Here is a 10,842-nt window from a genome sequence, read left to right as displayed (position 1 = left end):
ATGGGGCCAGTGGGTTTCAGAGGCCAAGAGCACATTTACAGGCCACAGTGGGCACCTTCAGTCTCTGATGCCGTCAAGAGTTTTTTTAGCCAACTTTCCTGACTAAACACACACATGCCTCAAGAAAACCCCTATTTTAAAGCTGTAATGTAAACAACTCCAAATTATTACCATCCCCTAAAGGCTACTGCTGGCAGGCATCAGTGATAAAGCTCTGCCAGAGCAGTCTGGCATCTAGCAACAATTTGTTTGTTGTCCTGCAAAAATACATAGAGCCTTGCCATATGGTATTAGCAACTTTCTGGTAACATTAAGAAATATATTGGCTTGGAAAGCAGTTATCACACCAGCAAAAATGCTGTGTTGAGAGGCAGGTCTCTGCTGTGAGTGGCACCAGCACAGTGGTGCTGGTCAGGGCTGGGAGAGGCACTGGTGGCCAGCCCGGCCGTGCCACCTCCTGTCCCCTGTACCAATGACACAGCCCTGGCACAGCCAGGCTTTGGCTGGCACAGCTTTTGTTCAGCTGTGCCTGGGGGCCAAAGCTCAACACTGCTCGTTGGGAGTGCTGGGAGGGCCCCAGTGCTGCAGACGTGGAGCCAGGGGACACATCCCCAGGAGGCACCCAAATGACCTGTCACCTGTCTGGAGCTCTGCCTCAGCCACCCAGCTGCCCACAGCTTCCTACCCTTCACCAAACAGCTTTTCCTCTCTGCTCACATTCAGCTCAGAGAAAGGAGAAATACAATCAAACTCATTAAAATGCTTTTACAAAATAATGCCCCTATATGCCCCCAATACTACCAGGATTTTGAGAGTGTGTGGACACCAGATCACTGAGGATCTTTGAAAGAAGGTGGGAGTGTGAAGTACTCTCCCCACGGATACCTGCTGCAGCCTGAGCACCAGCACTGACCAGACTGCCTCATCCCACAGGGGGTGTCAGGGAACTTCCCTGGAGACAGTGCTGGGGTCAGGAGATGCTCTGCTCTGCTCCCCATGCAGCAGCCACCGACCCTGGCTGTGCCCAAAAGAAAGGCAGGCTCTGGCCATCCTTGGATGGTTCAGGATTCACACAGACCCCTGACTGCAAATGTTCTCCTGCTAGAGGATGGAATAGGGCAGGGAAAGGCAATCTCTGCAGCATCCTGCAGTTCTAGGGAGCTGGATGTGCTGTAAGGATAGGCTCAGCAAGAGCAGCTGGAACCCAGCTCAGGTAAGAGCCACCTGCTCAGCCCAGGCTGCTCCTCACTCTGGGAGACTTCAGTGACTTAGCCTTGCCAGCCTTCAGCAAACACAAAGGGCCTCATCTCAATGCAAATGCATGAGATAAGAGAAGCTGAGGCAGAGAGAGAAACCACAGAAGGACTCCCCAGGAGAACCAGATAGAAGCTCAAAGAGCTCCTCCAAAGAGACCATCAGCTCCTCTTTGCCTCTAACAGTGAATTACTGCCAATATTCAGAGTTGTTGTGTTCTAGATGACTTGTCCCAAGTGGACAAGTCACACTGTGCCTCTCCTTTGAAGAACTGCACCTTTGAGTCCTCTTCCCCTTGTGTTTGTAAAAAGCCCGATATAAATAAACAGGTTTAATAATTTTTTTTAAAGACAAAACAGTTTCTCAGAAAAGCAGCTGGTATTCTTGTTCTGAATTTTCATATTTTCATCTGTCTCCTGATTCCACCATAGTGTGATTCCACCATAAAGCCTGGAGAAGAGAGGGCCCTAGGAAGAACTTATTGCAGCCTTTCAGTATTTAAAAAAGGTTAAAAAAAACTAGGGACAAACCTTTTAGCAGGACCTGTTGCAGTAGAACAGACATTAATGTCTTTAACTAAAAGAAGATAAATTTGTACCAGATATAAAGAAGAAACTCTTTGCTTTGAGGGCACTGGCACAGATTGTCCAGAGCAGCTGTGGCTGCCCCTGGATCCCTGGCAGTGTCCCAGGCCAGGTTGGACACTGGGCCTTGGAGCAGTCTGGGACAGTGGAAGGTGTCCCTGCCATGGCAGGAGGTGGAATGGGATGAGCTTTAAGATCCCTTCCAACCCCAAAAATTCTGTGATTTTATAATAAAGTTCAGTGGTCCACAGAAAACCTCAGGAAGACCAGAAAACTCAGGACCTACAATTTTTATGTAGCTCCAAAACACCATGGTCTAAGAAACAGATGGGCAGAAGTAAAAAGAAAGACATTTAAATGTTTCTTGGGCCTTCTCCAAAACAACACCAAGAATCCACAAAAAACACACTCTAGTTTGTTTTCCCCAGGCGCTGCTCACCTGTAACAGAGAAGTGACTGCTGTACAACATGTCCCCCGTGTCATTTTCCAAAGCATCACAGAGTGCCAGTGACCGCAGCAGCTGCTGTTATAACAGAGTCAGGAGCCTGCCCAAACCAGCCCCGAGCCCTTTGGTCCCTGCTGTCTGTGAACACACACAGCAGCACCTGAGACAGGCAACACCCACAAGGTCTGGGGCTCCTGAGCAGGCTCCATCAGAGGGCTCTGCTGGGAAACCCTGGTGGAGGTGCAATCATCAGAAATAAGGACACAAAGGCTGCTCTTCTTACCCCCGGGGGTTTAATCTGCTTCCCTGCAACACAGCCAGCTCCAAGGTGGGGAAAAGCCCTGTCTACCTCTGGAGCTCTTGTGCTCATCACCAGTTCCAGCTGAGAACAACCTGCTCCTGACCGTGGCACTCTTTGTAGGCGATTATGGGACACAAAAGGGGCTAAATTCAAAGCAGGTTTTTAACTGAGGGGGATCCAAAACTGCTGAGTGAGGAGGAGAACAAAGCCAGGTGGCATGTGCTGGTCTGGTTGGAGATTCTGCAGTGCAAGGCAATAGGAAAGGCCCGGGTTGGTCCCATAGCTCCTCTCCTGCCAAATGAACATAGCAGGACAACCATGGAACAATCACTTCGTGGGCTTCATTCCCCTCCACCCCCAGACTGAACTTAAATATTTGTATAAGCCCAGGCGTAACTTTTATCTCATGTTTTCCTTGGGGTTTACTGGCTGTTTAGAGCATTCAGGCTAAAAAGCATTCCCTCAAACTCTTGCCACAAAGAGAGCTGAAACTATGACACTAATTAAAACCACACTCTTTGGTATCAAGAAGACATGCTATTGTTTTCTTTTGTTGCTCATGAGGAGCTGTTAATATGGGCAACACGTCTGGAACATTTTCCTGCCCAGCGCCGCGTTCCCTCCAGCCCAGCTCGGCTGCTTTGGGAACTTGTCACAGGCTGGGCTGGGAGGGCAGCAGGATTTACAAGAACAGACTTATTTATTCTTTGTAACAAAACATTTGCCAGCTTAACACCATGAAAAGCACACGGGGAGGGGGGTGGGGGGTGGGGAAGGTTCCCGCTGCCTGAAAAGTGACAAGTGAAACAAGTGTCCTGCCTCAGTGCCCAGTGGGTCAAATCAACGGATGAGCCTTAAATACACACTCCATATAAATATATGGAATGTTTGGAAAAACTGATGCTGACTTTGCCAGGATGCTCCTGGGCACTCCATTCAGAACAGGAAAGGCTGTGGGCTGCCCTGTGCCACTGCTGACCCACCTGGGGCAAGGTCTGCTGAAGGAAAAGGATTTTTCTAAGATTTTGTGCTCAATTTACCCCACCTGAATGCTTCTAAGGTCTCCATGACTGGTATCAGCACCTCATAAACATTAACAACATTATCCTTGCAACATTTCTGGGGAAAATGCTCAGATCTGGGGAAAAAGCTATGATCACATTTAAAGGATGGAAAATTAAGGCACAGAAAAATCTAAGGTAGGTTTGTGTCCAATGCAACCTTCAAAAGCATCCAACATGGTTTAAAACCAGTTAAAGTAATTTCCCTGTCCAAGACCAAGCAATGGGGTCCCATGCAGGGTGGTAACACAAGTGCAGGAAGCAGAGACAATTGGCTGCTTTGCCCCAGCCCTCCCAGAGTGCTAATTTCCATTTCTCCCTGATTTTAAGCAGTGCCCTGGATGCCTCCTGCCTCAACAGGTAGCTCCAAAGCAGGTCAGGCACAGGGCCCTGGCTAGCAGCAAATAACCTGGTCTTAGCCTCCACAGAGCATCTGATCCCCAAGGAAGCACAAGTGGAAGAGGGAGGGATCCTCCAGGGAAGGCAGTGTCCCACAGGTGTCACTCCTGGGACCACAACAGTAAATAATTTTTCATCAGAGCCATTTGGTTTCTGGTTTCTGTTTGGGAGCATGGCTTTCACTGCCTTGACTCAAAACAAAACTCTGCTTCCATTTTTCACAGCCACAAAGATGCTAGATTTGAACTCCTGGTGGTGCAAAGTGAGCACAGCTGAGGTTTGAAGGCTGGAATATTCTATTTGACATTTATTTTTTGGCGGCACTTCAGCTTTGCACAAGCCCCTTCCTGGTTAGCAAGCCTCCAGCTTTTCCAGCAGTAAAGAAGGACAGTGTGAATTACAGAAATACTACTTCAGCACACAAGTTGGGCTGAAGAGGTGAACACACTGTAATTTGTTATATGCTTCCATTGGGGAGGCATCCCCCAATGCTCAGATTCCAGCCCTGGCTGTGCCATGCCAGTCCCTGGCTCCTGGAGGGCAGGAAGGAGCTTTCTGCTGCCCAGCACAAACCACAGCACAGTGCCCTGTTTGCCCTTCTACTCTGAATTCTTCCCAAAAGGAATTCTGGGGGAAATTCACATTTGAATGTCCCCCCAAAGAAAGATCAGGTGAGGAAGGTGCTGTGGAGGTGGCCATGGCACTGGGATGCTAAGGTGACACCTCCCGTGAGGCACGACCCCGTGCACACCTGCAGCAGCACTGGAGAGCCCTGTGAGGCTGGGGGCTCCCTTGGCAGCCTGGGGGGGCTCAGGAGAGCCCCTGGGAGAGCAAGAGCTTCCCTGCAAACCCCACATCCTGCTCCTCATTCGAGGCTGACAGGCGAGGCTCAAACACATCATTACAGCCTTGAGGAAGCTGCTCAAGGTAACACTCAGGTTACAGATGAATTAATAGGAAACACTTACCTTCCCCACTAGCTTGCCTTTCCTGTTCATGCAAAGGTAGAAATCTGTCTCCTTCCCTTTGATCCGGACTTGACTTCCAAAAGTGTCTGTTTCCACTAGAAGCTGGGCTTGGAAAGGAAGAAGAAAAGAAAGCATTTACCCATGGGGTCCCATGAAGGCACAGGGTGCAGAGCTCCCTGGGCACTGCCCCAGTGCCCAGCTGAACCACACCATGCCCAGGTGCTCTGCAGGGCACAGCCCCAGGGAGCACCAGGGGCTGAGCTCATGGCTCGGTGCAGGACTGACACCTCTCCACTCACTCCCACACAGATACCCCAGATTTAAAGCTGGTTTACCACAGAATAACCAACAATAAACACAATATAACCACACATGTGGGCTCCATCTGTCACACCAACCCCACCACCACCAGCAATATTAGCTCAGTGTTAATAGAACCAGAGAATTGCTTATGTTGGAAAAAACCTCTGAGATCATCAAGTCCAAAACTGTTCCTCCAGCACTGTTGAGGCCACCACTACACCCTGTCCCCAGGTGTCACATCTACATGGTTTTTAACACCTCTGGCGATGGTGATGCCACCACTGCCCCGGGCAGCCTGCTCCAATGACAACGCTCTCCTTCACGCTGCAGGAGGGCTCTTGGAGAGTAAGAACGTGGATTTTACTCTCATGAAGATGAAAGATTAGCATGATGAGAAAGAAAATCCTTTCCCCACAGCCAGCAGCCTTCAAACACAGCACAGAAGTGGTTCAGCCACACACTCCAGTGCAAAACATTACAGTGACCTCCTGAAGGTCACCACAACAGCCAGCAGGGAGAAATTTGGCACTGCTTGTTCTGTCTGATGCACACCCACCCTGCACATGTGCTCCATGCCTTGCTGTGCATCCAGGAGGTCACAGATTTCTTTCTGGCAGTCCAGACTGAGGTCTCCAGCTCTAGCTGGAAGAAATGTGGCCAATCTCAATGTCTTGCAGGGTATTGATGCCAGAGCTGGTTTGCAGCAGGAGCCAGGGCAGAGGACAGATTTCTGCTGCATCTCCATAAACCCCCTGCTCTGCCACAGCTGTATCTGCAGAAGGGGCCAGGCTGCCACCCAGACAAGCAGCATGCCATCATCCTGATCATCATCATCATCATCATCATCATCTCAAAAACCCAGACAGATCCAAATCCAGCCTTTTATTCCATCTCTAATCTAAACACAAATTCCAGTCATGCTCAAGATTTGGATTCCAGGAATTTCCCCAGAGAGGCAGGAACAGGCAGACTGGACATTTTGGTTCAGATCCATCTCTGACATGGAGGAGGAGAAAGGAGACATGGTTGAAACACAATGCAAGAATGTGTGAGTGTCAGCAAGTGCAGCTCCACGCTCCTGCTCTGGAAATACTCACGCCTGTGAGTGCTGAGCCCCACCGTAGAAATACAGCTTTTGCCAAACTCTGGAGAATGTTTGATTTGTGCTGCAAAAAGTCACATTCTTTTTGGCATTCATATTTCAAACTTTAAAGCCCTCTAAGAGCAAATATGTTCATTGTAAGGATTTACCATGGGGATAGAAATAGGAGTTTGTTTCATTTAAACACATTAATATTTTTCCCACTTGTAAAGTCAGCTTTTGGCTTCTGCAGCAGTGCAAATATCACAGACCTTTAACTCACAAGGGCCCTAAACAATTTTCCCCTCACAGCTCAGTCACATCTGTAAGTTCAGGGGTTTCCAGTTACTAGCTGCTTACATTTATTTAGATCTATTTGTTAAACCTGTTATCACAGGGGATATTTAAATTATAACTGCTTTCTGACAGCAAGCGGGATAATGTCTGTATTACAGCAGGATATTACTTGCAATCATGCACAGATATGGATATTTATGGAAGTTTTTCAGAAACACCTCATGGGTTTAGGCACCTGTGATGGAGTGCAGCCTGAAGCAACAACTGGGCGCTGCCCACTTTGTCCCTTCACCTGCCAGGGCAGTATCCAACCTGTGACCACTTCTGTGAGGAAGGGCCCTGAGCCAGAAATAACCCCTCAAAGGGAGGCTATCAAGGTGAGCCAGCCAGGAGGGGGGTGATGGCACAGGGCCAGGCCAGCTCCTCCAGGGCAGGCTGAGCAGCACGGCTGGAACCCGGCGAGTGCCCATTGCTCCAGGAAGCTCAGGGAGGCTGCTCAGGTGCAATGCAGCATTAACAGACAAGGGAACAGCAAAGGTGGGACTGTCTGCCTTTAAAGAGGTGATTCTGAAAGGGCTTCTCCTCACATGAGCAGAGGATGGAGGTCAGCCTCAGAGTGGGAGTCCAGCAGCCAGCACACGAGCAAAGGTTGTGGAGCCAGCAAAGCCTGGTCCAGGAGCCATGGCCGACACCCAGAGCACCAAGGAGCTGCCCACAGATGTGCAGTGGCCAAACCGCCCGGGCATGAACACTGGTGTGGGGCCACCCAGCACAGGGGTCAGACGAGGGCTCCACACAGGCCAGAACAGGAGAGCACAGCTCCCTCTGAGCTGCGGGGCATTCCCTGTCCACTCCAGCCTGAGAGTAAAAAGCTGCTGAGAGTGACTCTGAACGTCAGATACAGGCTCTGGCCAGCCAAAGGAGGAGCTAACACCGACAAAACCCTCCAGCATGAGAGCCGTGGTCCCACGGGACAGGCAGCAGCTCCCACCCCTCTGACGCAGGTCCCCGTGGCAGCCCGTGCTCAGATGGACAAACACGGGGCACACTGGCTCATGCTCCCCACCCCCTCACTCTGCAGCCAGTATGACTAATATCCAAGCTGATTTTAATTTGAAAAATATCACCTTAAAAAGATGCCGGTTCCCTGCTGTGAAAATTAAAACCATCTGGATGGAGTGATTTCAAATAATTAATCTAGGACTCCTTTGGCACCGCTACTAATTAAAATATGATACCTTCCTCCCCTTTTTAAAATAAAAAATTTAACTAAAGTTTAAAGATCTAATAAAATAATGTCATAATTTAGAACTAGATGGAAGTCACCTTTCCTGCGGGCTGCAGAGATTACGGCAGCCTGAGGTCCCTCCCAGGCAAGTGCCACAGCACAGCCTGAGCAACAGAGGATAAGCAGGCATCCAGGGAGACATTTGTGCTGGCAAACACAGCAGCATCCATCCCAGGGCCCTGAAGACAGCCCAAACCCCCAGGGACCAACTTGCACCCCATGCCGAGGAGTGGGAACGGAGGCCAGGAGGGTCAGCAGAGGATGTCCGATCCCTGCTGTGACCTGAGCTGCCCTAGGACAGGCCAAGGCCTCACAGAGGTTTCCCACTTCTGCAAAATCTGAGTCTTAAGATGTAGGAAACATTTCTAGGGATCCCTGACCCCCTTTTCTACAAGAGAGATCAGTGCAGCTCTAGGGTGGGTTATAACCTATAACCCAGGGGTCTGCAGCACCCCTGACAGCTGATGCTTCTTTGTGCAACGGGCATCTCCCAAAGTTCTCTCAGGAGCAGGGACAGGCACCTTAAACAGCACATCTGAAATCCTCTGGGATGCATCCCAGTCCTGAAGGATGCAACCAGAGTTCCTAGGGGGTGGAGGCTGACCCAGCACCCAGGGGCTGCTCCTGTCTCCCCCTCCACTCACACACAGCCGGAGAAAAGCTCAGCCAACACATTTTACATTAATTCAAACTGGACTTGAATGCTGTCCTGTTCTGGGATAGGTATGCCATGGCACAAAGGAAGTGCCCGGGAAAATCCAAGAGAATGTACAGGAGAGTTCAGGTGAAATGAGAGCCACCATGCCAGAATCGCAGCCCCACAGCACTCTGCTGCTCAGCACCCCTGACTTCCAGCCCCATCTGACCCTGGACACACCACACAGAGATTACAATCTTTATTTTCAAAGGCCCTGTGCTCCAATCTTCAGATCAGGTGTTATTGTTTAAATTCTTTGACAGCTAGATATTCTGATATATTTTCCAGGGGAATAAAATAAAGAGCAAAAGAGAAAAGATGTCTTTAGAGGGTGAGATCTCCTGCTACATGTTTTGCCTTATTGGCCCATTTAACCTAAACCTTCCTGAAAACTCCCACTGGAAGAGACTGGAATTCCTCACAAGTCTAGGTGAAAAGGATTACATATATATATATATATGTTGAAAAGCTATCTACCAGCTAAGAAAACATGAAGTCAGGGAGATATGTGAAGGTGGCAGAAAATATGCCAAATTATCTTTCAGATATTTCCTGGGAGTGGGAGGACAGGAGCCAGAAAAGCACGGGGAAAGAGAGGAGAAAGAGGGCACCTGAGAAGTGTAAGGTTTACAAGTACCAATCACAAAATCCTCAGGTCCAGATAAAGAAAGAGATAAAGGGGAAAACACAAGAAAGGTGCAGAAGGACTAGATACTTCAAGTCTATCCACTGGTTTGTGGTTTTTCCAGGTGAAACCCCTGCAAAGGGAGCCACAGGGAGAAGGAACACAGCTGCTTACACTGTCCACAGGCACCTTGCAGCTGGCAAGACACTGGGGAAAAGGATCTCAGAGGGGACAAAGATTTTGTTGCTTTGGTTGCACTTCTTTTTCTGAAAAGTCAGGGGAACCATTCTCAGACTTGAAACCATTTCCAGCTAATGAAGAGGATGCACTGAGGCTGGGAGCACAGCACCTGGGATGGAGGGCAGCTTTCCCAGTTTGTTACCCTGGAGCTGTGAACCAGGACATTCCCATTGTTCACAGTGCATAGGTCACATCTGATGGGAGAGCCAGATCCACTCTGCTGACACCGAATCTTCTCCTGAGACTCCCAGCATGGGCAAGAGTGCTTAAAATAGTTGAAATCTGTTCAAACACTGCCTACTCCTACCAAAACCACATGAATCCCTTCCACGACCACAACATAGGAGAGAATGACCCTGTCTCCACATTCATGATGTAATGATGAAGGAATAACATCAAAATTAGGTAAAGTCTGGAGGGTCTAATGAAGCCTGCAGGCTGTGGCCCAGTGAGGGAATCAAGGCTGCATCCCTAAGTTTTGTCTGCACACTGAATGGTATTTAAGAGTTATAATCCACAGAACCCAGCTCCCTTCTCAAATATTCAGGTGCAAATTAGGAGTAACCACCCCAATCAGTGAGGCTGGTGCTCTGACCCACATACCGCCGCCCTGAGCTCATCCTGTCTCTTCTGAGCACAGCATATGCACATCAAATTATTAAAAGGTATGTTCGTGGGGAGGAAGACTAAGAGCAGCTCCGAGACCCAGGCTCCAGATATTGTCTGTTTTCAGCCACCATGTTTCAGGAGCCAGGAAAGTGCTCAGTGTCAGCAGAGAGGCTGCCCAAGGGAGCAGCTCCCAGTCCTGCCCAGGGTTTGAAAGATGCTGTTACTCTAAATGAGGATTTCTTGTAAACGCTGTAACTTTCACTCAGTCAGCACCCTAACTGTTGCACCTGGGGACAAAGACTTTTTGGGGTGTAAGGTCCTCAGGGCACCAACACATCCACCGAGTGCCAAGACCCGGCAGGTTTTCCTGCCCCGCGGCGGGGGGGGGAGGGAAGCGGGAGCGAGGGCTCTGTGTGGACAAAGGACAGGCTGCAGACACAACCGGCCACCCGCACAACTGCCTCAGTAGCTCTCAGGAACCAGACAGTTAAATATTTGCATGGGAGACATCTGAAGAAAATCTATAATGCAGCAAAGACCTCAAAGACATTTCCACTACAGCAACCTCATCTTGTAAATACTTCCACACAAAGGACTTCACACACATCGGAAGTCCCTCGAGTGCTGATAAAGACCCTACAGGCCGCAGGTCCCGCCTCTGCCAGCGCCGGCAGGGGGGGAGGACAGCC

General features: G+C 49.6%; 1 protein-coding gene across 1 annotated transcript in view; it reads right to left on the bottom strand.

Moving 5' to 3' along the window:
• The window catches only part of FGF18 (fibroblast growth factor 18), a 63,726-nt gene that overhangs the window by 11,132 nt on the left and 41,752 nt on the right, over positions 1–10,842 (bottom strand). Inside the window, exon 4 of the mRNA XM_005428624.2 lies at positions 5,014–5,120. Coding sequence (XP_005428681.1) covers positions 5,014–5,120 — 107 coding nt within the window. The remainder of the gene's footprint in view (positions 1–5,013; positions 5,121–10,842) is intronic.

Source organism: Geospiza fortis, unplaced genomic scaffold (genome assembly GCF_000277835.1).
Source record: "Geospiza fortis unplaced genomic scaffold, GeoFor_1.0 scaffold608, whole genome shotgun sequence".
NCBI lineage: Eukaryota > Metazoa > Chordata > Aves > Passeriformes > Thraupidae > Geospiza > Geospiza fortis.
Note: the sequence above shows the minus strand (reverse complement) of the source record. Positions and strands in the feature narration are given on the sequence as shown.